This window comes from Episyrphus balteatus, chromosome 2 (assembly GCF_945859705.1).
Source record: "Episyrphus balteatus chromosome 2, idEpiBalt1.1, whole genome shotgun sequence".
In the NCBI taxonomy this organism is placed as follows: domain Eukaryota; kingdom Metazoa; phylum Arthropoda; class Insecta; order Diptera; family Syrphidae; genus Episyrphus; species Episyrphus balteatus.
The window spans coordinates 126,164,397-126,192,313 of NC_079135.1; the positions used below are offsets into that span (position 1 = coordinate 126,164,397).

The following is a 27,917-nucleotide window of genomic DNA, read 5'->3' on the forward strand; positions in this document are numbered from 1 at the left end:
TTCTTCGGACAAAAGTCTGAAATCTTTCAAAAGCTAGTGCCTTCTTTTTTTCTTTAAATAAATGATAATTTTGTCCTAAAAGAGTTTGCGTACTTTTGAACAATTTTTTCTTTCTCTGAGAGGATTTCATCCCCACTTCTAAAATTTGACAGGTTTCATATTTTTGTCCAAACTTATCTGCAATTTGTTTGTATAATAATGCTTAAAATGTTAACCATCAGAATTTTTAAGCAAATCGGAGAATTTACTCGCCTAACGAACGCCCCTGATGATACGAACTAATGATATACGAACACCCCTAATGTGAACAGGAACACGCCATGTCAAACATTTCCAGATTCATTGGAAAGTGGTAAAAAGTCATTTTAAAATTCATTTTGGCTGGAATATTATTTTTTAAACAAATTAAGATTTCTTAAAAATTATAAACATTTAAATATTTATATTTTGCCAGATTCTGGCGGCAGAAATTCGCCTTTTTTTAAGATATAATTTATTAAAATCTGTTCGGTGTAAGTCCCGGTAAAGGGTGTTCGACAACCGTAATAATATATATGATAAGTCTTTTCAACCTCTACTTCATTGGCCTAAGAAGATAATTTACGATAGCAAATTGAGCTTTTATCGTGCCGAGTAAGTTTTACACATTTTTAACATGGAAATTCTCCCTACAGCAAGCATAAATATTTTGCAAAAAAAAAAAAACATTTGAGTTCTAATTGATCTCTTTTTATAATTTGAAAACAATATTTTATTATAACATTTAAGATACGAGACCAAAAGAAAAAATTTACAATTCTATCTGGGTCTTCAAAAATAAGCACAAAACAAATTTCAATTTATTAAGTCTATTTTACATCTCCACACATCCTTCAACATGTACGTATAGACGACATTCTTATACAACCTTAATATAATAATTTATTTATTTCTTATATTTGTCAATAGTTTCCAACAACTCATCAGCTTCATCTGATGTCTTAACACGCAACAACATCGGTGTTGGTTTATCAGTATCAGGAGTTGGTATACAAACCAACATTACATTATTCTTACCCATTCGTTGAGTTGGAATGGAATCGTTTAAAATCAAATTAACCAATATATTACCCAAATTAGTATCTGCTCTAACAAGAAGTTGTTTCTTTTCTGAATCTTTAACGGGTTTCAAATACAAAGTTCCAACACCACGATCTGTAAAGTTGCCATCATTTTTAACGAATACTTTGCAACGTTTCGAATAAACACTGTCCTCTTCGACAACAGCTTTGAATTCCACTTTTGGTGGTTCGTCTTCTTCATCACCATTTTCTTTATCATCAGCTGCAGGAGTTGGTTCTGCAGCTGGAGGAGGTTGAATATTTCCAAAAGAAAATGGCTTCGTAGAACCACCAAACATAAATCCTGTGCTACTGGGCACAGGGAAAACAGATGGAGTCGAATCGCTTTTTGAACCAAAACTAAATCCAGTTGAAGCTTTTGGTTTCTCTTCGGAACTCTGTGCAGAACTTCCAAAAATTGAAGTTGTTTTCTTTGGTTCTGCGGTAGAATCTGTTGAGTCAGTTGTTGTCTTTTTGCCAAAGGAGAATATATTTGCTGATGATGTTGGTGGAGTGGCCGATTGGAATTTAAAGTTATTCATTGCCTGTGATTGAGGGGCTCCTCCAGTATTGGACTGTCCTTCGGTTTTCTCGATTTCTGCCAGATATTTCTCGTAGTCTTTAAAAATGGGTGTGAGCAGGCACAAGGGATTCTTGTCAACGTGTGTCTTGATCCAAGTGGAGACAGCTTGATTGAGTCCCTTTAACTTGGCATAATAGACACTTGATTTTTCAAAGTCATACTTGTTGTTGTTGGCGGAAGCATTATCTTCACTGATAGTACCCAATGGGTTTTTCTTTACTGTGTCTGTCTTTGCTTCTGAGGCGGCGGAAGTTGATGATGGTGATGGAGTGAATTTGTTGAGGAAAGAGAATGTGCTCGTTGCTGGCTTAGTCTCACCAGGTTTTTTAGTCGAATCAGTCGAAGAAAGTGATGATAAAGTTGTTGCAGTTGATGGTGTTTTTCCAAAACCTGATCAAAAAGAATTTTTATAGTTTTCACAAAGATTTGTAGTCTAAGAGCCCACAGCAAATTTTGAGAGTGGAGGTATAACCAAAATGTGAGTATACAGTTTAATAGCCTTATGCGTCCTAATAACGAATTCGAAAGTTAAAAAACTATGTTTTCCAATTCATATAAGAAGGCTAAATTCACACTATGTCATTTACCCTAAGCCTGAAGACATCAATCTTTTTATGATGCAATCAATAAAACTCAAGATATAATTTTGTTTGTTTTTTATTTCTAATAAATTGCACCAGTAGTTTTTAATTAGCAGTTATTGTTGAAAGTTCTGCTTTTTTTTAAAGTAAGCAAAAAGGAAAGTGTCTAAACAAATATTAGATACTTTTTCTTTCAATTTTTTTTATAAATTATTTAAACTTATTTGTTTACTCCGTAAATTTCAAAATAAATATGTTAATAATGAAGATATTTGATTTTTAAAAAATACGTATTGTAACAGTTGATTATTTAAATATTAGAATTCAAACCAACCTTTGACTATCATTCTAAATTTTGTTTATAAAATTTTGTTTGTTTCTATGAAAAGGACAATGGTAATTTTTGTATGGGAGCTGGCCCTGAGACCAATAACGATGAGTCATATGTCATTGGAAAGGTATTTTTGCGTAGATCAATTGTTTATATAGCGCCAAGACTCAATTCGCTGTGGGGAAAAAGTTATAGCCATAAATGTAGAACATAGTAAAAATAGGTAATAGACGGAGAGACGACCGCCGAATTACTGAGATCATACGGATAAGGGATAAAATTGGTGTCAAATGAAAGATAAGTTGATAGAGAAAATGAAAAAAATAGGGTTACCGCTTTTAAAATGGTAACTTCTATGTGGCAACCCTATTTTAAAAGAAATAATGGTATATTAAATATCTTTGTAGTATGATCAAATAAGAACATTTTTTAAATGCCAAACAAAAACTTAGATAGTGAAAAAATTAACAAAATAATATAAGAAATGTTGGCCGCCTAAAAATATGGCAACGCTATTAACGTTAACAAAAAAAAAAAAAACAAATCAAAAAATATTTTTTGAACAACAGATTACAATTTTGTATCCACTAAAAGGCTCAACTCTATATCAATCTTTAGCTGACAAAAAGACGATCAAGTACTCGAGAACCTTACGGAAATCCTAAGAAATACTTTACAGCCAAAATGTGTGATATCATATGTTATCTTCTTACCTTCAACTCTTTCAAATTCCATACTTTTTGTAATAGTTTTTCTGTGTTTCTAAACATTTGCGTAAGGTTGCCAAGTAGGTACTTGCTCGTCTTTTTGTCAGCTAAAGATTGGTATAGAGTTGAGCCTTTCAGTGGATACAAAATTGTAATTTGTTGTTCAAAAAATATTTTTTGATTTGTTTTTTTTTTTTTTTTTTTTTTTTTTTTTTTTTTTGTTAACGTTAATAGGGTTGCCATATTTGAAGGCCAACATTTCTTATATTATTTTGTTTATTTTTTCACCATCTAAGTTTTCGTTTGGCATTTAAAAAATGTTCTTATTTGATCATACTACAAAGATATTTAATATACCATTATTTCTTTTAAAATAGGGTTGCCACATAAAAGTTACCATTTTAAAAGCGGTAACCCTATTTTTTTCATTTTCTCTATCAACTTATCTTTCATTTGACACCAATTTTATCCCTTATCCGTATGATCTCAGTAATTCGGCGGTCGTCTCTCCGTCTATTACCTATTTTTACTATGTTCTACATTTATGGCTATAACTTTTTCCCCACAGCGAATTGAGTCTTGGCGCCATTTAAACAAACATACTTATTAATAAGGAACGGATTTTCATAACTTTCCCTTTTTCTGCGTTATCGTAAGACAGTATTGACTTTATACAAACCCCCTGATTCCAAATATATGTTTTTAGTTTAATCTTTTTTTGCCTTTTATACAGGTTAGTGCTTTTTTGCGTTTTTTTTTTGTTAATCAGTGCTTTTTGTCTATTAATGGTAATTTTATTTTTCTTTTAAGTACCTATATTGTTTTTTTTTTAATCGCAACAAATCTTGAATCTAAATATCTATAAACCATAATAGCATGAAATTTCTTTCACCTAAGTTGAATTTTTTTTTCTCTTAAAAATATGGCCGTAACATAATTTTAAGAAAACAAATTGGCTTGTACTGAACACAATTGAAAAAGGAAGTAGGAAGATTGTGTAGGTTCTTACTTTTCTTTTCTAAATTAAATTTCTTATTTTTTCTCAAGCATTTAAATACATTTTGGTATTTTATTCGACCTTAAAATCCAAATTTTCGAAAGCTTGCAAAAATTAGGTAGTTTTGAGAGACTGTAAATGTATATATGTACATATTATTTACTTTCATTTTTAAATCTTTTTTTTTTTTTTCAAAGCACACCGATTGCTTAAGTGTTCCCGTTTTTTAAAGATTTATCAATGAAAATAAACTATTGAAAATTCACTACTGTTTTCAACTTCAATAAGAGACTAAAAATAGTTGAAAAAGTAAGTTCTGTAATTATGGCGACATCAACTACAGACTTCCCGAAAACATTGAAGTGAATAATTTCGACAGTCTTAATACGGTGCTACTCGTCGTTTCTGCTCAAGCTAGATGCTTCTTAGAGACAATCGCAGGAGGTTGTTCGCTGAAAACTTTAAAAAGCTGTTTTTATTCAATACTTTCATATCAAACTCTTTTTTCTTTTAATTTAATAAATGCCTTTTTTGCCTTATATTTGATTTTTATTTGTTTTTTTTTTTTTTTAATTTTTTAGGTAAAAAAAATCCTTTTTCCTGCTTATTAAATTTTCAATGTTTTTTGCCATAAAAGAAGAGCCAAAATTAGAATTTAATGACATTCGACTTGACCAGGAAAGAGTTAGGATATAATAGAGGTAACACTTACCGCTTTTTATCTTTGGCTAATGGCTACTTATCTGAGAGTATTACTGCCGTAAACTCTCTCTTTTATGTAATAACTGCGGAACACCAACCGCATAATAGCAAAAAAAAAGTGTCTCGACCCACAGTGCGGCGATTGTATAGAGATGGTGGACAAAAATCAATTTTCCAAAAAGGAATTGATTTGGCAAAGAAAAATTGTTGTAGATGTAATAAAGAGAAATTCTAAAAAAATTGACGACATTTTCACGCCCCCTGCCACGCCCACTTTTGTAAAAGATTATTTATATCTAAAAAACGGCGTGCACCATTTGATTCAAATTTAGGAAATTTGATTCTCTAGATGAGTGTAAAAATAAAAAAATAGTTTCGACCCTTTCCGCCCCTTGCCACGCCTACTTTTGTTTATGATTGTTTATACCTTAAAAACGGTTTGCACCATTAGCACCAAATTTAGGAAATTTGATTACCTAGATGAGTTACAAAAATATAAAATAGTTTTGGCCCTCTGCCACGCCCACTTTAGTAGCTAAACGCTTGCAAATTTTCCTTTTTTCGTCTTTGACGACGCTTCTAAATGTTGTGTTTGTGTCTTCCACGACTAGTTAAGAGGTCAAGAGGGGATACATTTTGCAGATAGGTTAAAATGCTATCAGGAAGTGTAAGTCTATTTTTAAGATTAGCTTCATGATGCTTCTCGACGAAAGCATGAACATTGTTCCCATCCTCGAGGTTTGAGTCAAAAAAACTTAATTTGTATTTTAGATCATTTTTAAATTGTATGGAACATTTTTTATCTTCAATTGATACAGAATAATTTTATTAACATATTCAATTCGTGATTTTTTATAAAAAAATACATTTTTATAAATTTTTAAAGATTTTACCTTGTCCTAGAAATGTTGAAAATTTTTCAGGTTAGCAAAAATTAGCATGAAAACTTTACATTTCCGCAAAGTAAAATATTAATACAGTGTAACGACACTAAAAATGTTACTATACTCTGCTAAAATTAATTTATAAACATAATCAAAATGGAAAAAAGCGTTAAAAAGCTGTTTTTTATGCATTGCTTCCCCCTCGGATCAAGATTTATGTCGAAATTTATCAATTTTTTCTTAAAACACTTTATGTGGCAGTTGCTACTACTTAACTAATTCAAAATAAACTCAATATCTTCATCTTCTCCCCTGTTTTTGCCAAAACAAATCCACATTTCAAAAAGTCGTTCATTTTTTCTGGTCCGACTTTGGCCTACAAAAAGTCAAATATTTTGAAGGTTAGCAAAAGTTAGCAATGAAACTAAACGTGTTCTCAAAAAGCAATAACAACACAAGACAATGCCATAAATCATTGTGCTACAATTTGCTACTACAACTTTGTAGGCTTAATTTAGATGAAATAAAATTCAAATTTATTTAAAAAATTAAATATAACTACTCATACAAGTTCTCAATGTATCCATAATTATTATTCACAAATAAAAAAAATAAAACTTTTCTTACACAAACCAAATGAAAATGCACAAAAATAAAATCTCGAGCTATCACAATGACTAAAATTTTTTTCAATGCTTTTGAGAGTCCCGCTAATCCCCCAAAATGAGCAAAACAAAATTAAAAACAGCCAAAAACAGTAATTTAACATAATGTTTGACCAGCTCCATAGCTTAGAAGATCAATATTGCATTTTTGTTTTTCTTTTTATTTTTGTCCACTAGTCAACGCACTGTGCGACCTCTCGACAGTAATACCATTCAATAAAAGCCTGATTCACAATATTACGAGAAGAGAGCGTTACGTTTTTTTCTGAACGTTTTGAAAAAGGTAACAGATTTTTTATATATGAAAAACTTTAAAGTCAAAGTTTTTCATAGAGGTCACAACAAAAATTCTATAATTAAAATTTTTTTTTTATGCTTAGGCTGCTTAGGATATTTTAATATTATAATTTCATTTTCGGAAAATGGTCGTCTGGTGCGTTCTTTTTCAAATTTTTCTAAATTTCAACGCAACGAGAATCGCAAATTTGTGTATTGTTGTATACAAATTCATTGTTTGGAAATTTTTTAAATCGTCAACGACGTCTCGCAATATTGTGAATCAGGCAAGAAGCAGTTCCTTCATTTTTTGTAAAAAAATAACCGGGTGTCAGAGTGTTTTATTCGTAAAGACCTCACGACTTCTCAACCGACTAAGCATCCTGCTATAGTGTTTTATAATAGTAAAAGGCAAGTCGATTGACATTATTAATTTAAAAAATTACGATCTTACAGATGGTTAATTCAAAACTCTCCAAGAATGGAGCCGATATGTTTAGTTAAAAAAGCTTATATATCTTGAGTTCTTTTTGTCGCATCACCAAGATTCACGTAAACAGGCTTAGGGGAAATGAAATTGTGTCATTTTAGCCTACTCACATTAATTGGAAAACTCGCGTTGTTTAATCTCGGGAAACCCATATAAGGCCGCAATTTAAAGCTGCCAGACTTTTGAATTCGTTATTAGAACGCATAAGTCTATAAAAATGTAGACTCACATTTTGGTTATACCTTCACTCCCAAAATTTGCTGTGGACTCTCGGTCTATTGTTAAAAAAGAAGACAAAACTCACCTGAAAATCCACTAAAAACACCTTTTGTTTGTCCTCCATCGGCGGCATCTTCTGCTTTTAATGTGGAATCACTTGTGCCGGCTAGCTTTCTATGGGCTTTACGTATGACACGATTTTTAAGTTCATCTTCTGGTGCCGACTGGAAGGTTCCTCTAGTTTCTGGTTCAGTTTCACGATCCCAATTGTCGTGATTTAAATCAGATGTTGCACGACGTTTGCTTGATGCGGACATTTTTAAATAATTTTTTATTTGTTCTTTAAATTAATTTCTAATTTTAATAAAATTATTTTTTTAATATTGAACGGAGGTGGCGCAAACGTAAAATGTGTTTTCTTAAAAAAAAAAAGACCTACACGAGAAGAAGGTGATAAAAGAAAATGTCAAACAAATTTTGACTTTTGAGAATGCCGGTGAAATTGGGACTGTTTGTTTGCTTGTTGGACTAGTTCAGTTTGATTTAACAATTTACAGATGAACATTCAGTTCTGTTCCACAGATAAAGCTTGGTGCGCAGATCGAGATCAATTTTAGCTCCCATACAAATTATCGACAAAATTTAAGCCGAACTAAAATTTATCAAATACAAATTATTAGCTTTAGCTCGGCTAAAATTTTGCTCGATCTGCGTACTAGGCCTTAAACAAAAACAACACGTAATCCTACTTTCTATTGAGATAATTTTATTTAAACGAGAAGTTAGTACCTATTTTGATCAACAGGCGGCTTTTGTTCATCGGTAAGTAGAAATATATATGAAATGAGTTTGAGTTGGAATATAAACAGCATGGACGTATTATACAGGGTGTCCCAAAAGTAATGGATCAAACGAAATATGCTGATAGGCCAACTTTAGGGCTCTCAGAATTTGGTAACTTGTTCATCCCAAATCCTCCGCTCATAATTGATTTTTGTTTTTTTTTACAATTCTTTCAATAAAACATTTCCTAATAATAAGAAACAATTAGTTAATCAAAGTATTTTTTATTTCAATTGCCATTTTGCTGCAAATTTATTAACAGTTCCAAGTTTTATAAAAAACTCAATTTCTTACTTTTATTTCAGAGCAACACCCTGAAAAAAATTTGTATGGTGTGACACTGGTTTATTATTTTGAAAACTTGTCGTGTTATACAGTTTTCAAAAATGTATAAAAGTTTCCAAAGTTGAAGTTAGAACTAAAGATATTATAATTTAAAAGCAACAAAACAGGGCTTTTCAGAGAAAAATAACAAAGAAAAATAAACACATTTTCTCGACTGTTGTTTGTTTATTTCTTTTTGAATAAAAGCCTCGATTTTTGTTTGTTATTTTGCTCTGAAAATCCCTGTTTTTTTGGATTCAAATTCTAATATCTTTCGTTATAATTTGTTTTTTTACAGGGTGTCCTATAACACTAATGGTTCAAACGAAATATGATAATATTCATAAAACATAAGTTAATAATGAGGAAAAATTAATTAATGAATACATTTTTTATTTCGTTCACTATAGAAACAAAAAATTTAACTCAATTTCTAACTTTTATTTGACAGCAACACCCTGAAAATTATTTTTAAGATATGTTTGTACACTATGGTTTATCATTTTGAAAACACACTACTTTATTACAGTTTTTAAAAAAGTATACTAAATTCCAAAATTGAAGATAGAACACATTTCCTCGAACTGTTGCTTGTTTAGTTCTTTTTAAACAAACTCAGATCAAGTAGTGATGCCGACTTTGCACGAGTTGATTTTTGCCGTGATCTCTCAGCTAAAATTAGCTTGAAAATAAAAAAAATTATATAATATCTTTCAATCTTAGCATTATGTAATAGTTTTTGAAAAGAACACATATTCAAATGCTCAATAAGTTAAGTTAAAGTTCTTGCATCAATTCTTTTGTTTATACATAATTACTTCAAATCAAAATCTTGCTGCTTTTACGCATTTGATGTGCCTAATGGCAAGTTGTCCCATTTTTTTAATCCGTGGTTCAGCAATTTTTATCTTCTGAAATTTGTGTTAAAGGTGCGCAATTTAGCACTGATGGGTCAAGGTCTATTTATGTTAAAATAGCTAAAGCTATGCTTGAACCAAACTTGATCCACAGATAATCTGAACCGAGGCTGACGCACGTTTGTACAACTGGCCCTAAGAATTCGTTGTATTAAATTATGTACATGTGTTTAAATGTATCCTGATGAAAAGCAAGACCACGATTCGTGATCCTGATGAAAAGTAAGATCTCATGTAGTTGTTGGGTGCTTTCATAAATGCATGGTTGCGCAAGTCCGACGAATCCAAAGCTTTCATTAATGCAAATGACAAATGTCAGGTGTTCATAAATGTAAAACAACGCAAATATTTGCAGCGCAAATGTGTAAATGAAAAAATTCCCATGCGCAATGAATTTAAACTTGAAGAAAGAAGGAACATGACGTACAAAATGATACAGCTTTCCTTTATTTCTCAATTCTATCAAAATTTTGAATGGAAATTCAAAATTCAAGTCAAAATAACAAAAATAGCCGCGAATTTCTTGCATATATGTAATAAATTTGTAAACATTTGGAGAAATGTTAAAAAAAAAGATTTTTTTCTTAAAGGATGGAGTTGTTTTATTTTGAAGAAGAGGCTGAATTGAAACTTCAAACTTTTGACAAAAGACCCAAATCAAAAAAAGTGTTCATAAATTCAAAGTAAAATACATGCGCAAATAGTTTTTCTGACATTAGTCTGATCGCAAATGACCGCATGTAAACAAAGCAACCATGCAATTATGAAAGCACCCTTTGTAATACGTGTTAATTAATGATCTATATGGATCAAGTGATAATAAAAAACGGCTAATATCAGTTTTCTTTTCGTTGTTGAAACACATAGTGTTTTCGTTTGGTAAAAAAAATCAATTAATCTAAATCTGTCAAAAAAACAATTTTTGATCTGTTTAACTACAATTAAGTAGTGGAAACAACCGTTTTTTGACAGATTTAGATCAAAAAATAAATTGATTTTTTTAACAAACGAAAACACTAACATATAAACATATTTTACGTAAAAAAAAAAATCTTAATTTGCTGACAAATTTTTCACTTCTCAAATTCAAATGACTTATTTTTATTTTTTCAAGATACCTAAACTCACCCTGTATTATATACCAACATATAATAAGTAAAAAGATGTAAGATTATTATTATTCATTTAAAAAACACCTCATTTTTGGTAAGGCAAATAAAATGCATTGTTATATTCCATTTATTAAATTATTATTTATTTGATACGGGTAGCAATTTGTTTTAATAACGCATTAATTAAATGCTTAATTAATTTATATTTAAAAAAAAGTATGGTATTGTACTCTTACCATTTACGTTCCCGGAAGTGACGGAGGTAAAATCTCTGAATGCTTGTATTGTTTTAGAAATGATTTAAACCATGGACAAGCAAAAATAATTTGTATCTAAAAACATTCCACAACTGGAATATTCCCGAAATGTTGCATGAGTAAAAACAAGTTGTAATTTCGACTTATTTAATTTATTTATACAATAAAATATCGATGGTGGACTCTTCCTGCAAAGTACAGTATTTAATTTTTACTCCAATTGAAGAATTTAAGGTACCTACGATAATGTACCTAAGAGTGCAGTTCTCATAAGTAGAAATCTAGTACTACCAACTACACATTCTATCTACTCGAGTAGAAGATCATGTGTAAATTGTTGTAATAGATCTTTCTAATCATCTACTCATGTGTAGTCTACCATTTTCCAAGGAAGGCGACTACTAAAAATAACGGTTTTGACTAAAATATCAAGTTCTGTTTGTTTCGCATTTACAATTTGCCTTAATATTTGAAATATATAACAAAACAAAGAAACTGACTAAAAATGTGCTGAACATAATGTACAAGAATTTGAATTCAAATTTTACTCCCCTAAATAAATTCAAATAAAATAAATATAAAATTTGAAAGAAAACAATTCGAATGACACTTAATTAAGTTTTAAAATGAATAATTGGAGCAGCTTTTAGAAGCTTAACACAGTAATAAATAAGCAATCTTATACACATCGTTGTTCTTTAACATGTTTTTCAGCATCTTTGTGATTAATCACCGGTTCACCCACAGGAGTGAATATTTCAAATAATTAATAATAAAAAGAGTAATAAAAATATCCCATATTTTTTAAATAAATTAAATCATTTTCAAGAGCTTTAAATTATTGTTCTGGTTTGAATTGTGTTTTAATTCCTGAAAAAAATGAAATAATATTGACAATGCACTCATTCGTCAAGGGATGGAATAATCAATTTTATTAACAACAAAACAAAACAGCATGTCGTCAATGTTAATTATATTTATAAGGCCGTTACACTACCGTCCTTTTTAACTAATAAACCACAAACCTGATTATGAAAGATGACAATACTTAATCCAAAATATTTGGAACGAAGATTTGTTTTGCTTATTTTTTTGTGTTATCTTATTTTTATTACTCATATTCGAGTATACCCACTCAGTCTGAAGAGCGAGAACAATTTGTTTACGTTCTAGCTTGAGTAATTAATAAGCAATTATAAGCGATTTGAAAATTCATTGAACTTTAAAAGTGTCGTTCAACAAGATTATTGTTTTTTATTTTACGATTCATGAATCGATGATTAAGGTAATACCATCACTTTGTGGTTAATTGATCTATATTGATTGTATATGAGCTTATGAATTAAAGATGATCGGTTAATACTTTAAATATTTTAATTTTAATTCGTTCATGGTAGAACCTGAGGTCCATTTTTGCTATAATCGTTTTAGGAAAGAAAGCACGCGTCGAAAAGTAGTAGGTACGAAAATGATCGACCTGTTTATGTAATTCGTTTTGTTTTTTTCACAAAAATAGAGAAGATGAATAAATAATAAGTAGAAACTATGGAATTTTGGCAAAGAAGAACTGAAATTATTTTGCATATTTAGGGATACGATGATTTGAGAATATAATGTAGAGGACCCTTTTGAAGTTTTTTTTTAGGTAATAAATTAATGCAGAACCAGTTTTTTGTTTGGTTTGTTGTTTAGTTTAAGTCAATCTTCTGTGAATTAAATTCTTTTCCCAGATATTTTGATTGGGTTTAGTTAAGTTTTGTAATTTGACTAATTAGACCAATGTCAAAGTATTTAATAAAAAATTAATTATGCAAAATTAGAAGCTATATTTGATTTGGTGATGTAAGTGTAGGTTATCTTGATGCTTTGACAAAATGACTGATTATTTCATATTTTCTGTTATTTCTTTCTTTGTGATTGAGTAAAATCCACTAAGGGCAGAAATTGATATCAGTAATTGAAATCTTCTGTTACTTTGCTTGATTATAAAAAATGTTGACCATTAAAGTTTCTGATACACACTTCTTAAAATATAAATTATGACAAAATTTTACTCAAGATCACATTAATCTATTCATAGAAATCTGCCCATTAGAGTGTTAAGCATTTTTTGACTCTTGTTTCAATTCCCTGCATACAACTTATAGTTTATGAACTTTTTCTGACAGTTTTTTCGTCAGTAGGAAAATAAATAAATTGCACGACTGGGGTCGCACGTACTTGCTCTTATGGTTAAAGTTTTTCATTGAACAAAATAAGGGAAAATTAAAAATTTGATATTTTCACGCCGTTTTAAATGATCTTTTACAAAAAACTAAGTATGCCATTTTATTTCTAGTATAAAAAGGAATTTTTAGAAAAAAATTTTCGAAATTCGTAAGAGCCGTTTTTAAAAAAATAATTTTTTATATATAAAAATTTTCTAACTTTTTTCAAAAAAAAAGTTGATATGCAATTTTGAATAAATAATTTATTTGCACATAAAAACAAAATTTCAAAATTTTTCACCAACTCGTTTTCAAAAAATTGATTTGAATAATTTTTTAAAAATCCAAAAATTTTATTTTTGAAAAATTAAAATTTTTTTTAAATAATGATTGTTTAAACGTTTCTGTATTAAACGTTTCTGTATTTTGTCGTTTATGAGAAATTCATAAATCCAAAAAACCGTTCTATGGCAGGTACCGTTAATAACGGTACAAAAAATATGTTTTTATTATAAAAGGAGGCTCTTATCTGTAACAGTAAGCAGAAAAATTTTAATCAAAATCGTTAGAGCCGTTTGTGAAATAAATCAACTTTTCTGTTTCCGTTATATGACAGGTACCGTTAGTTTTGGTCCTAAAAAAAACTTCAATTTATCCTCTAGGGAATCATCCAAAACTCTTAACTACCAAGTTTGAAGGAAATCGCTCCATTAGTTTAGGCTGTAGCTCGAGGTACACACAGGCAGACAGACAGACGGACAGACAGACAGACAGAATTGCCGGACCCATTTTTTTGGCATTCTCCATCATCGTAATGTCATGTAAAATTGTTATCTCGAGTTCGATTTTTTTAACGAATCCTAAACTTGCCCTATAAGTACCTATATCGCAAGTAAAAACTGGAAATCACTGTAGAATGCACGTTTTTATATGAAATCGATATTTTGTGATTTTTTTTCTTAAACCATCTGAATTTTTGAGTTCTTTTTCCATTTACTATATGCAGCTTCAGTTTGTGACTATTGGTCTCTGGAATAAATTCTAACCACTTATTTTGAGTCCATGGAAAAAATACAAAATCGAAAGGCCTCCACAAAAATGATATTTTCATAAAAATTGAGATTTTTTCAACTGAACAAAATCCCATTTAGAATCTTGCTCTTACAATGCTGAAGTATCTATTCACTATGTTCATTTGAACGAATTTATTTTCTAATTATAATGCGCTTTTTTTTTAATAATTTCCTAAGCTGATGACACTGGTTTTATTAATTCAAAATATTTAAAATAAATTAAATACAATAAATTTATTGAGCCTTTGACTGCCATGTTGTTTTTGAGTGACAGCTTTATTCCATCTATCGTTGTAGTGGACCTAAGCAATTTAATTTCTTCAGGTCAGGTGGACCAATTTATTGAGCTTATTATAGCTCAAAACTCAAACATTTTTTGTTTTCAAAGCAATTTCAATTTTACGGGCTCCTGCCTTTTTTTTTTCATTACACCACTTTTAATTCATAATATTATACGAACGTAATTAAATAAAAAAGAAGTATTTCATTATAACATCGTTTGAACCATTTTCGTTTGGTAATTTGTATAATTCTTCGAAACTGTCCTATTTGAAATCAAAACGAACAAATTTTAATATTTGAATTTTAATATAGAAAAATGTTAAACATTACCAGATCGGTCAATTATTTTCATTAAAGATAAACATACACTTTCATTTCACATAGGTTATATTTATTTATTAGTTTTTTTTTTTCCTTTTCATTTTCGTTGTCAATCAACTATTTTAATCCATAAATAAAATTAAAATTAATCCATAAATAAAAAAAATTTTCAATGGTTTTCTATTCTTTTAAGGATCAGAACTGCTATTTAGTGCCAAAGAATTGAATAAATTTTAAAATTAAAACTTGTACGGTCACTGTTGTGTATGTGTAACATTCATTTTTATTGTTGTTGTTTAATTCTTTTAACATTATGTTGGGTTTAGTTGAAATGATGTAACTTCTGCACAGTAATTATTTATGCTTGGGTTGCATTGTATTCATCAAATAATGTGTAGTTTAAGCAGCTTACAATGATAAATAGGATTTAAACGCACACCTTAAATAATTTTTTGTATGTTCAGTAATATTTTTAAAAGAACTTACTATTTATTACAATCTGAAAATCATTTCTGAAAACCTTACAGCTCTTAAAGCTTCCCCCGTATATTTGACTTGTTATAGTCGGGAGTGTATCTGAATCCCGATTTTCAATATCCCGTTTTTTGAAATCCCGAAAAAAATTTTAAATTCCGTTTCTAAAGTACTGTTTTTTTTTAAATCCCACTTATAATAATTCTGTTTAAGGAAAATCCCGTCTCTGGAAAGCCCGCTTTTAAAAATCCGTGATTAAAAAAAAAAAACAGTATTAAAAAAAACGGGATTTTAATTGCAGGAATTTAAAAAACAGGATTTTGAAAATGGGGATACCGAACCCAACCCGTTATACTCGTACATTATATGAAAGATTTTTTGAATCATCAAAAGGAAAATTATTTCAATCCACAAACAAAAGGCACTTTGTTTTATTGAAAAAGAAGTTATTTGTTTTGTACCTTTTGTCTAGGATGTAGGTATGTTTTCTGTACATACAAAATACAGTTACTAACCCTTATTGTTAAAAAAAAGACTAAAGAAAAAAAAACCAAAACCTTTCCTTCTTTCTAAAAAAAAATCTCCTTTAAAACTAATTCAGCATAATATAACCATTAGTTTGTTTGTTATAAAATCAAATCCATGCAATAAGAAATATTCAAGAAGGAGCACAGAAAACACGAAAACAAACCGATTAAAAATGTATGACAATGCAGAAATTCCAAGGATGATTTTTTTAGAATATAAAATCTTTTGATTTCTGAAAGAATGATTTTATGTAACAAGAGGGGCTTATGTTACGTTTACTGTTTCTCCAAACGGTATCCCATAAAACAGCTATATCAATTTAACAATTTAAGCATAATAACAGTATATTCTATTTCCATTAATTGAAGTCCATTTGGAAATAAAAAATTGCAACTGTTTTAGATAAAAATTTATTTAATAAACCAACAAAATGGTATCCCCTGCTTACAAAGGTACCTTAACTATAATATAAATAATCATTTTTATCAAAAAAACAAAACCAACTTCCATGGATCAAAACTGGGTTCTATGGTTTTTCTTATAGTTCCTATAGCCAGAACTGAACGACATTGAAATGGGACCACACTGCAGGCACCAGCTTTCCAATACAAAAAGAATTATCAAAATTGTTTCACTCTGTCCAAAGTTATGAGGTAACAAACATAAAAAAAATTAAAAAATACAGGCGAATTGAAATTGAATACCTCCTCCTTTTGGAAGTCCGTAAAAAGAACCCACGCGATCCTTTTTGTATACAAATCCTTTTTGTATACAAATCCTTTTTTTTTTATACAGATCCTACTTTTATACAAAACAATACAGGGTCATCAATACAGTTTTTTTTTCAATTTTAAATTCAATTTTTATTTTTCATCATATTAAAACTATCTTAAAGCTAGACAAAATTTCAAAAAAACTAGCCTACTTATCAATTACTTACAACAAACTTACTGGCCCTATACGGGCACTCTTAGTTATACATCATTTTTAATTCTAATGCCTTTCGGTCTTATAACTATTTTAATACTAATATTTTAATGGTTTTTATTTTTCACCAAGAAAAAATTTAAAAAATAAAATGCACGACTGGGTCGCACGAACTTGCTCTTAGAGTTAAAGTTGCTTAAATGTTTAAGACTTTTTATATAGAAATTTGGACAACTATAAAAAAAATTAAAACAAATTAAATTAGTTTTTTTTTTAAATAAAATAAATCTGAAATCAAATTGCCCTCTAAAACAAGTATGCAGTTTTGATTGATATATTAACATGCATTTTTAGAAAAAAAATTTTCAAAATCGTTAGAGCCGTTTTTTAAAAAACTAATTTTTTATAAATCATTTTTTGGAAAAAAAGTTTTAAAATAAAATTGGTATGCCATTTTGTAGAAATCACTAATCAAGATCTAAAAACAAAATTTCAATAAAATTCAATGTCCCGTTTTCGAAAATTTGATTTTTCAAAAAAAAAAAATTTTCAAAATTTTTTTAAAAATTCAAAAATGTATTTTTTGGAAACATTATTTTAGGTTTATATTTAAATTATATGAATGCTTCTTCACAAAAAGTTTCGTTGAAATCGAATGAGCAGCTTCGGAAATACATAATCGGATTTGAAAAAAAAAACGGTTCTATGGCAGGTACCGTTAATAATGATTTTCAAACAAAATTTTTTTCATTAAAAGATAGACCTTGTCTTAAAACTAACATTTGAATTTTTTAAACAAAATCGTTGGAGCCGTTTTCGAGAAATTTCAATTTTACTAAAATCGGTATATGACAAGTACCGTTATTTTTGGTCCAAAAAAATTAATTCCGAAAACCCCTCTGGAGAATGGCCAAATAACGCTACATACCTAGTTTGATATGAATCGGTCTATCAGTTTAAGCTGTAGCCTCTTTTACAGACAGACAGACTGACAGACAGACGGACTTCCGGGACCCACTTTTTTGACATCTCTACCATCGTAATATCATGGAAAAATGTTATCTCAACTCTTTTTTTTGTACGAATGCATAACTTGATATATAGTACCTATATCGCAAGTAAAAAACTTGGAATCATACCACTTTTTTCTTATTTTTAAAACTTACACACTAATTAAAACTACTTAAAACTACTTATACACTAGAACAGCCACAGCAAGCATTTTTTTTTATATTCTTTTTTGTATTTTTTTGTTATCAATACAGTATGTAGTATCCCAAGACAACTCGCTTTGTTGTGATCTCAAAAATAGCTTTGTATCTAAAAATAAAAAATAAAAGTTTTTGAATATAATTAATTTCCATAATATGTATATTCATTACACAAAAACTAACTTTTATATTTTACAACCCTTATTTTACTGTCATTTTTGTTGTCTTACTGTCTTAAAATATTCAGTACATCAAAGCTCACAAAAACAACCATCTTCATAAAGCCTATATGCTCAATATGGAGAACTTAATCAAATATTTAAAAAACAAACTTTTCTCAAGCTTATAATAGGTACTAATCCATAGAATTAACATAAATCAAATAAAAACTTGTGAAACTCTTAATAACTGATTTAACAATGTTGAGCTTATCTGTCTAAAACCTTAACTCCCATTTAAATCGATGACTCAAATATTTTCAATATTCTTCCTATTTTTTATGATTTTTTATTTTTAAATAAACCCTAAAAACACTTATCAACAAGAGAAGAGAAGTTGCAAGACCATTTCTCATTAAATCAGGAATCAGAGTTCTTCATCTCATCTGTTATTCCAATACGAATCAACCCAACCACATAAGAATAAAATCAAAAAAATCCAACCCAGAGAAAGGTGATAAAAGCCGTTGCTTCGCCTTTAACCAATTTAGATAGTTAGAACTCTCACTGACTACAGGAATAACCGGCCGTTGTTTGGTGTTGCTTTATTGAGTGGCCGTGACCGTGAGGCTTTTTGTTTAAACGCGAAAGAGTTATCATTCCATTCCAACGAAAAAAAAAATGTATTCATTCAAATCAATTGTTGTGGTTTGTTGTATGACTGCGGTCTTCTTCATTGTTTGTGCTAAAGGTTATCTCTTAAAATCTCCTTCATGGTGCGACAGGGAGCTCTGCCCGAGTGGCGGAAAGCATATAGCTTGTAATAACGACGGTGTATGAAAAGTGCAATTTAGTTTAAAAAAAATTGATTCTAGATTCTTATGGTATAACATTATTGTTCGTAGAGTTTTAGTCCAAAATGTCAACCGGATGTTGTTGTCCTGAACATTGACCCTTTTAAATCGATGATCTTACATGAGCATAACAAAAGAAGGAATTTTATTGCACTCGGTCTCTTGCCAGGCTATTATCCAGCTACAAGAATGGCAACAATGGTGAGTTATGTTAAATCATAGCTAAAACAAGTTGGCTTAGGTTCAAAATTTACATAATTGTATAGTCTTTCTTATATCAGAAGTCAGAAATCAGAAAACCATCAAACTTGTTTGTTTGGTTTGAGAGGTTGTTTGTATTTAAATTTATTTGTGTTTATCTTTGCCGGTCTACGGCGGCGATGACAACAACTTTTGCGCTTTGATGAGCTTAGAAGTGGGATGACGAACTGGCATATTTGGCGTTATTGAACCTTAAAACTTGCACTCTTGACCATGATGATTGTTACAATACCTACCGTTACCGGAATTCCGGTCAATGTCTGTATGGATTGTACTCGAAACGATCCTATATCAATATGACAAACTTGTTGGAGCAAGCTGTTGGAGGCTGGTTTAGTGAGTACAATCTGATTGACAGTAGCTACATTACGAGTTTTCGTGTTGAAAGACATTTGTAAGTGTTTTTGCTTGTTTTCTTGTTTGTTTAATAATTTATATTTGTTTATTTTAACTAAATGATGACGTTAATGATGTGACCTTTTTGCAGCAAGGAATATGGTCATTTTGCTGAGATCGTAGTTGATCGCAACACCCATGTTGGATGTGCTGCTATTCGTTTTACAAGGCCAGACTATCCACACGTGTATATCATTAATATTGCTTGTAATTATGCATCGATATATGCATTGGACACACCTGTTTACAGAGTGGGAAAGCCAGTGTCCAAGTGTCGAACTGGTAATAATCCATACTATCCCGGATTATGTTCGAAGGTGGAGAAGATAAATCCAAATTATTCTTAAATGTCAATTTAATATTAGTTTATACAGATGTGTGAAGTACAAAAAAGTTATTTATTTTATATATGAATAAAATTAGTATTATTTTATTATTCATTAGAAAGGCTGATTTTTTTTTTTTTTTTGAACCTCAAAGTCCGCAGCAGATAGTAACAAATTTAGCATAAAAATTGGTTCAGAAATTAACATTCTTCTATTTTATATGAAGGAGAAGTGAAAAAAATGAATATTTTTAGAAAATCAATATCGAACTCTTGTCGATACAGTTTTTTTTATTCATTTCATTTTGTGTCGCGTGTAGTAATAACATTAAAAAAAAAAAGAATGGATGCAAATATAATTTTTGAACGTGATTCTTATGGATGTAACCTTACATCTTCATTTACATAATTAGCAAATCATTACATTCTCTGGCATTGGAATGATAATGGCATAAAAAAAAGAAACTAAACTAAATTCAGAAGTTGTAAAAACACAAATAAGAATGCTACCTATTCTTTTTTTGTATTCTGAACATAGGTTTAGCTGCTGTGTATTAAATCGGAGTTTTAAAAAAAAATATCAGAAACATAATATTTATCAAAAATGCAAAACCTTAGAAGAATTGAAGCTACATAGATTAGTTTCATATTTTTTTTGTAAAAGTAGGTAGAGGTAAAATAGTACATAAAATCAACAAATTCAAAAAAGAATTATTACAGTTTGGCAAAAAGTTTGTTCTTTGGATAAGAACTAAAAGTATTAAAAGAGTCTTTAAAAAAATGTGGGTAGATTTGGGTGTTTTTTTTCGCAGACAATAGAGAGAGGGTGAAGGTCGAAAATATAGTAAAAAAAAATGTTTTGTGGAATATAATCATATGACACTTATAGAGCCGCTTTTTCAATCTTCTAATAAACAGTCAGTTAACTGTTCGACGAATAAAGTTATTAGGCTCATAAACAATCAGATAACAAAATTGAATTTTTCAATCAAGAAAACTCTATTCTACAGAATAACAAAAAAAAATGTCAAATTCAAAAATATTCAAAATTAAACGTCACTTTTATTCATAATAGTTTTTGTTTTCTTGTGTTCCCTTGTATTTTTTAAACGCATTGCGGCCTCTAGATTTGTGAAAAAAAGCATCTTTATAATTTTTAATCTCAAAAAAATCGATTTTATTACTATTTTCTTCAAAACAGCTTTGACAATTGACACAATATTTTTGTTGAGATTATTCCTAAGAATAAATTTTAATAGTCTCTGAAAGAAGCAGATAGTTTTATTCCTTTATTAAATGTTTTATTCTAGCAATAAGCTATACCTGACTGTTGAAAAATTGATTTTCTCTCTATTTGGGGAATAAGTTCTAACTGACTGTTTAACTGACTGTTGAAAAATTGGCCCTTAAAGTATTTTTTAATGCTGAATCTAATGACAAATTTATTGCTAACTTCAACAAATAAAAAATATATGGGAAAAACATGATACACTGATGAAATTCGGGATGAAGATTTAAAAAAGGGACAAAGGATTCATAAAGTTCTTAAAAATATTTTTGGTTAAAGGGTGTTTTGTTTTTGGGAAATAAGAAAAATTCGTGATAAAATCAATGGTTTAACAGGTAAGCTTACGTTATTTATTAAAAATGTTATGTTTGTCTGGGAATCATGAATACAAAAAATCTATACATTTTTTTCATGTGAAAGGGTGTTTTTTTAGGCGAAGAGAAAATGTGGGTTTATTGGAAAAACTAAGTAATAGTAGTAGTGTCCTATTTTACCGTTGCGTCGCGTTGTTATTTAAATTAATCAATTTATGTAACTTTTCGAAAAATGGAAATAAAGTTTCGAGTCGTGTCGCGTTGTGTCGCATTGTGTCGCGTTGTGTCGCGTTGTGTCGCGTTGTGTCGCATTGTGTCGCGTTGTGTCGCATTGTGTCGCGTTGTGTTGCGTTGTGTCGCATTGTGTCGCATTGTGTCGCGTTGTGTCGCGTTGTGTCGCGTTGTGTCGCCTGTGTCGCGTTGTGGCGCGTTGTGTCGCATTGTGTCGCATTGTGTCGCATTGTGTCGCGTTGTGTCGCGTTGTGTCGCGTTGTGTCGCCTGTGTCGCGTTGTGTCGCGTTGTGTCGCGTTGTGTCGCGTTGTGTCGCGTTGTGTCGCATTGTGTCGCATTGTGTCGCATTGTGTCGCGTTGTGTCGCGTTGTGTCGCCTGTGTCGCATTGTGTCGCATTGTGTCGCGTTGTGTCGCGTTGTGTCGCGTTGTGTCGCCTGTGTCGCGTTGTGTCGCGTTGTGTCGCGTTGTGTCCCCTGTGTCGCGTTGTGTCGCATTGTGTCGCGTTGTGTCGCGTTGTGTCGCGTTGTGTCGCCTGTGTCGCGTTGTGTCGCTATGTGTCGCGTTGTGTCGCGTTGTGTCGCATTGTGTCGCGTTGTGTCGCGTTGTGTCGCATTGTGTCGCGTTGTGTTGCGTTGTGTCGCATTGTGTCGCATTGTGTCGCGTTGTGTCGCGTTGTGTCGCCTGTGTCGCGTTGTGTCGCATTGTGTCGCGTTGTGTCGCGTTGTGTCGCCTGTGTCGCATTATGTCGCATTGTGTCGCGTTGTGTCGCGTTGTGTCGCGTTGTGTCGCCTCTGTCGCGTTGTGTCGCGTTGTGTCGCGTTGTGTCGCCTGTGTCGCGTTGTGTCGCATTGTGTCGCGTTGTGTCGCGTTGTGTCGCGTTGTGTCGCATTGTGTCGCATTGTGTCGCGTTGTGTCGCGTTGTGTCGCCTGTGTCGCGTTGTGTCGCATTGTGTTGCGTTGTGTCGCGTTGTGTCGCCTGTGTCGCATTGTGTCGCATTGTGTCGCGTTGTGTCGCGTTGTGTCGCGTTGTGTCGCCTGTGTCGCGTTGTGTCGCATTGTGTCGCATTGTGTCGCATTATGTCGCGTTGTGTCGCCTGTGTCGCGTTGTGTCGCATTGTGTCGCATTGTGTCGCGTTGTGTCGCGTTGTGTCGCCTGTGTCGCATTGTGTCGCATTGTGTCGCGTTGTGTCGCGTTGTGTCGCGTTGTGTCGCCTGTGTCGCGTTGTGTCGCGTTGTGTCGCGTTGTGTCGCGTTGTGTCGCATTGTGTCGCGTTGTGTCGCGTTGTGTCGCATTGTGTCGCATTGTGTCGCGTTGTGTCGCCTGTGTCGCATTATGTCGCATTGTGTCGCGTTGTGTCGCGTTGTGGCGCGTTGTGTCGCCTGTGTCGCGTTGTGTCGCGTTGTGTCGCCTGTGTCGCGTTGTGTCGCATTGTGTCGCGTTGTGTCGCGTTGTGTCGCGTTGTGTCGCATTGTGTCGCATTGTGTCGCGTTGTGTCGCGTTGTGTCGCCTGTGTCGCATTGTGTCGCATTGTGTCGCGTTGTGTCGCGTTGTGTCGCGTTGTGTCGCCTGTGTCGCATTGTGTCGCATTGTGTCGCGTTGTGTCGCGTTGTGTCGCGTTGTGTCGCATTGTGTCGCGTTGTGTCGCGTTGTGTCGCGTTGTGTCGCGTTGTGTCGCATTGTGTCGCATTGTGTCGCGTTGTGTCGCGTTGTGTCGCCTGTGTCGCGTTGTGTCGCATTGTGTCGCGTTGTGTCGCGTTGTGTCGCCTGTGTCGCATTGTGTCGCATTGTGTCGCGTTGTGTCGCGTTGTGTCGCGTTGTGTCGCCTGTGTCGCGTTGTGTCGCATTGTGTCGCATTGTGTCGCATTGTGTCGCGTTGTGTCGCGTTGTGTCGCCTGTGTCGCGTTGTGTCGCATTGTGTCGCGTTGTGTCGCGTTGTGTCGCCTGTGTCGCATTATGTCGCATTGTGTCGCGTTGTGTCGCGTTGTGTCGCCTGTGTAGCGTTGTGTCGCGTTGTGTCGCCTGTGTCGCGTTGTGTCGCATTGTGTCGCGTTGTGTCGCGTTGTGTCGCGTTGTGTCGCATTGTGTCGCATTGTGTCGCGTTGTGTCGCGTTGTGTCGCCTGTGTCGCGTTGTGTCGCATTGTGTCGCGTTGTGTCGCGTTGTGTCGCCTGTGTCGCATTGTGTCGCATTGTGTCGCGTTGTGTCGCGTTGTGTCGCGTTGTGTCGCGTTGTGTCGCCTGTGTCGCGTTGTGTCGCATTGTGTCGCATTGTGTCGCATTATGTCGCGTTGTGTCGCGTTGTGTCGCCTGTGTCGCGTTGTGTCGCATTGTGTCGCATTGTGTCGCGTTGTGTCGCGTTGTGTCGCCTGTGTCGCGTTGTGTCGCATTGTGTCGCGTTGTGTCGCGTTGTGTCGCGTTGTGTCGCCTGTGTCGCGTTGTGTCGCGTTGTGTCGCGTTGTGTCGCGTTGTGTCGCGTTGTGTCGCGTTGTGTCGCATTGTGTCGCGTTGTGTTGCGTTGTGTCGCATTGTGTCGCGTTGTGTCGCGTTGTGTCGCCTGTGTCGCGTTGTGTCGCCTGTGTCGCGTTGTGTCGCATTGTGTCGCGTTGTGTTGCGTTGTGTCGCATTGTGTCGCGTTGTGTCGCATTGTGTCGCATTGTGTCGCGTTGTGTCGCGTTGTGTCGCGTTGTGTCGCCTGTGTCGCGTTGTGTCGCGTTGTGTCGCATTGTGTCGCGTTGTGTCGCGTTGTGTCGCGTTGTGTCGCCTGTGTCGCGTTGTGTCACATTGTGTCGCATTGTGTCGCGTTGTGTCGCGTTGTGTCGCTTTGTGTCGCGTTGTGTCGCATTGTGTCGCGTTGTGTCGCATTGTGTCGCGTTGTGTTGCGTTGTGTCGCATTGTGTCGCATTGTGTCGCGTTGTGTCGCGTTGTGTCGCGTTGTGTCGCCTGTGTCGCGTTGTGGCGCGTTGTGTCGCATTGTGTCGCATTGTGTCGCATTGTGTCGCGTTGTGTCGCGTTGTGTCGCGTTGTGTCGCCTGTGTCGCGTTGTGTCGCGTTGTGTCGCGTTGTGTCGCCTGTGTCGCGTTGTGTCGCATTGTGTCGCGTTGTGTCGCGTTGTGTCGCGTTGTGTCGCCTGTGTCGCGTTGTGTCGCGTTGTGTCGCATTGTGTCGCATTGTGTCGCGTTGTGTCGCGTTGTGTCGCCTGTGTCGCGTTGTGTCGCATTGTGTCGCGTTGTGTCGCGTTGTGTCGCCTGTGTCGCATTGTGTCGCATTGTGTCGCGTTGTGTCGCGTTGTGTCGCGTTGTGTCGCCTGTGTCGCGTTGTGTCGCGTTGTGTCGCGTTGTGTCGCCTGTGTCGCGTTGTGTCGCATTGTGTCGCGTTGTGTCGCGTTGTGTCGCGTTGTGTCGCATTGTGTCGCATTGTGTCGCGTTGTGTCGCGTTGTGTCGCCTGTGTCGCGTTGTGTCGCATTGTGTCGCGTTGTGTCGCGTTGTGTCGCGTTGTGTCGCCTGTGTCGCATTGTGTCGCATTGTGTCGCGTTGTGTCGCGTTGTGTCGCGTTGTGTCGCCTGTGTCGCGTTGTGTCGCATTGTGTCGCATTGTGTCGCATTATGTCGCGTTGTGTCGCGTTGTGTCGCCTGTGTCGCGTTGTGTCGCATTGTGTCGCATTGTGTCGCGTTGTGTCGCGTTGTGTCGCCTGTGTCGCATTGTGTCGCATTGTGTCGCGTTGTGTCGCGTTGTGTCGCGTTGTGTCGCCTGTGTCGCGTTGTGTCGCGTTGTGTCGCGTTGTGTCGCCTGTGTCGCGTTGTGTCGCGTTGTGTCGCATTGTGTCGCGTTGTGTTGCGTTGTGTCGCATTGTGTCGCATTGTGTCGCGTTGTGTCGCGTTGTGTCGCCTGTGTCGCGTTGTGTCGCCTGTGTCGCGTTGTGTCGCATTGTGTCGCGTTGTGTTGCGTTGTGTCGCGTTGTGTCGCATTGTGTCGCATTGTGCCGCGTTGTGTCGCGTTGTGTCGCGTTGTGTCGCCTGTGTCGCGTTGTGTCGCGTTGTGTCGCATTGTGTTGCGTTGTGTCGCGTTGTGTCGCATTGTGTCGCGTTGTGTTGCGTTGTGTCGCATTGTGTCGCATTGTGTCGCATTGTGTCGCATTGTGTCATAAAGTTCTTAAAAATATTTTTGGTTAAAAAGTGTTTTTTTTTTTTTGAGAAATAAGAAAAATCTGTGATAAAATCAATGGTTTAACAGGTAAACTCACGTTATTTATTAAAAATGTGTGTCTGTCTGGCAATCATGAATACAAAAAATCTATACATTTTTTTCATGTGAAAGGGTGTTTTTTTAGTCGCATTGTGTCGCGTTGTGCCGCGTTGTGTCGCGTTGTGCCGCTTTGTGTCGCATTGTGTCGCGTTGTGTCGCATTGTGTCGTGTTGTGTCGCGTTGTGTCGCATTGTGTCACATTAAAAGGGTGTTTTTTTAGGCGCATTGTGTTAAAAAGTGTTTTTTTTTTGGGAAATAAGAAAAATCTGTGATAAAATCAATGGTTTAACAGGTAAACTCACGTTATTTATTAAAAATGTGTGTCTGTCTGGCAATCATGAATACAAAAAATCTATACATTTTTTTCATGTGAAAGGGTGTTTTTTTAGTCGCATTGTGTCGCGTTGTGTCGCATTGTGTCGCGTTGTGTCGCGGTGTCGCGATGTCGCGTTGTGTCGCGTTTGGCGCGTTGTGTCGCCTGTGTCGCGTTGTGTCGCGTTGTGTCGCATTGTGTCGCGTTGTGTCGCATTGTGTCGCGTTGTGTCGCGTTGTGTCGCATTGTGTCGCGTTGTGTCGCATTGTGTCGCATTGTGTCGCGTTGTGTCGCGTTGTGTCGCCTGTGTCGCGTTGTGTCGCATTGTGTCGCATTGTGTCGCGATGTGTCGCGTTGTGTCGCCTGTGTCGCATTGTGTCGCATTGTGTCGCGTTGTGTCGCGTTGTGTCGCATTGTGTCACATTAAAAGGGTGTTTTTTTTAGGCGCATTGTGTTAAAAAGTGTTTTTTATTTTTTTTTGGGAAATAAGAAAAATCTGTGATAATATCAATGGTTTAACAGGTAAACTCACGTTAATTATTAAAAATGTGTGTCTGTCTGGCAATCATGAATACAAAAAATCTATACATTTTTTTCATGTGAAAGGGTGTTTTTTTAGTCGCATTGTGTCGCGTTGTGCCGCGTTGTGTCGCGTTGTGCCGCGTTGTGTCGCATTGTGTCGCGTTGTGTCGCGTTGTGTCGCATTGTGTCGCGTTGTGTCGCGTTGTGTCGCATTGTGTCACATTAAAAGGGTGTTTTTTTTAGGCGCATTGTGTTAAAAAGTGTTTTTTTTTTTGGGAAATAAGAAAAATCTGTGATAATATCAATGGTTTAACAGGTAAACTCACGTTATTTATTAAAAATGTGTGTCTGTCTGGCAATCATGAATACAAAAAATCTATACATTTTTTTCATGTGAAAGGGTGTTTTTTTAGTCGCATTGTGTCGCGTTGTGCCGCGTTGTGTCGCGTTGTGCCGCGTTGTGTCGCATTGTGTCGCGTTGTGTCGCGTTGTGTCGCATTGTGTCGCGTTGTGTCGCGTTGTGTCGCATTGTGTCGCATTAAAAGGGTGTTTTTTAGGCGCATTATGTTAAAAAGTGTTTTTTTTTTTGGGAAATAAGAAAAATCTGTGATAAAATCAATGGTTTAACAGGTAAACTCACGTTATTTATTAAAAATGTGTGTCTGTCTGGCAATCATGAATACAAAAAATCTATACATTTTTTTCATGTGAAAGGGTGTTGTTTTAGGCGCAACGCGTTATGTCGCGTTATGACGCGTTGTATCGCGATGTGTCGCGTTGTGTCGCATTGTGTCGCATTGTGTCGCGTTATGTCGCGTTGTTTCGCGTTGTGACGCGTTGTGTCACGTTGTGTAGCGTTGTGTCGCGTGGTGTCGCGTCGTGTCATTTCCGAACATCTCCGAACCCTACAAACAATTTTGCTTCTTTAAAGCTTTACACAAGCAACTATAGCACCTGTAAAGCTTTATAGAAGCAAAATTGTTAGTCGGGTCGGGAACATC

The 27,917-nt window shown here is 34.4% G+C and overlaps 2 protein-coding genes across 2 annotated transcripts; one reads left to right on the forward strand and one right to left on the reverse strand.

Moving 5' to 3' along the window:
• Nucleotides 1–752: 752 nt before the first annotated feature.
• On the reverse strand, nt 753–7,976 carry LOC129911383 (nuclear pore complex protein Nup50). Its single transcript, XM_055989181.1, has 2 exons — nt 7,621–7,976; nt 753–2,073 (listed from the first exon to the last, which is right to left on the reverse strand). Exons 1-2 carry the CDS (start codon nt 7,850–7,852, stop codon nt 926–928), a joined length of 1,380 nt encoding a protein of 459 aa, XP_055845156.1. The 5' UTR covers nt 7,853–7,976; the 3' UTR covers nt 753–925.
• Nucleotides 7,977–18,619: 10,643 nt separating this feature from the next.
• LOC129911395 (antigen 5 like allergen Cul n 1-like) lies at nt 18,620–20,036 on the forward strand. Its single transcript, XM_055989197.1, has 4 exons — nt 18,620–19,003; nt 19,075–19,224; nt 19,437–19,678; nt 19,772–20,036. The coding sequence occupies exons 1-4, from the start codon at nt 18,851–18,853 to the stop codon at nt 20,025–20,027; spliced, it is 801 nt and encodes a 266-aa protein (XP_055845172.1). The 5' UTR covers nt 18,620–18,850; the 3' UTR covers nt 20,028–20,036.
• The last annotated feature ends 7,881 nt before the right edge of the window (nt 20,037–27,917 follow it).

Bases quoted from the DNA above. Each gene is read 5' to 3' on its own strand.
- LOC129911383 (XM_055989181.1), bottom strand. From the start codon at position 7,852: ATGTCCGCATCAAGCAAACGTCGTGCAACATCTGATTTAAATCACGAC. The intron at 2,074-7,620 runs GTGAGTTTTGTC...CTTTTTGATCAG, and splicing joins TGTTTTTAGTGGATTTTCAG to GTTTTGGAAAAACACCATCA.
- LOC129911395 (XM_055989197.1), top strand. From the start codon at position 18,851: ATGTATTCATTCAAATCAATTGTTGTGGTTTGTTGTATGACTGCGGTC. The intron at 19,004-19,074 runs GTATGAAAAGTG...TATTGTTCGTAG, and splicing joins TAGCTTGTAATAACGACGGT to AGTTTTAGTCCAAAATGTCA. The intron at 19,225-19,436 runs GTGAGTTATGTT...TGATGAGCTTAG, and splicing joins CTACAAGAATGGCAACAATG to AAGTGGGATGACGAACTGGC.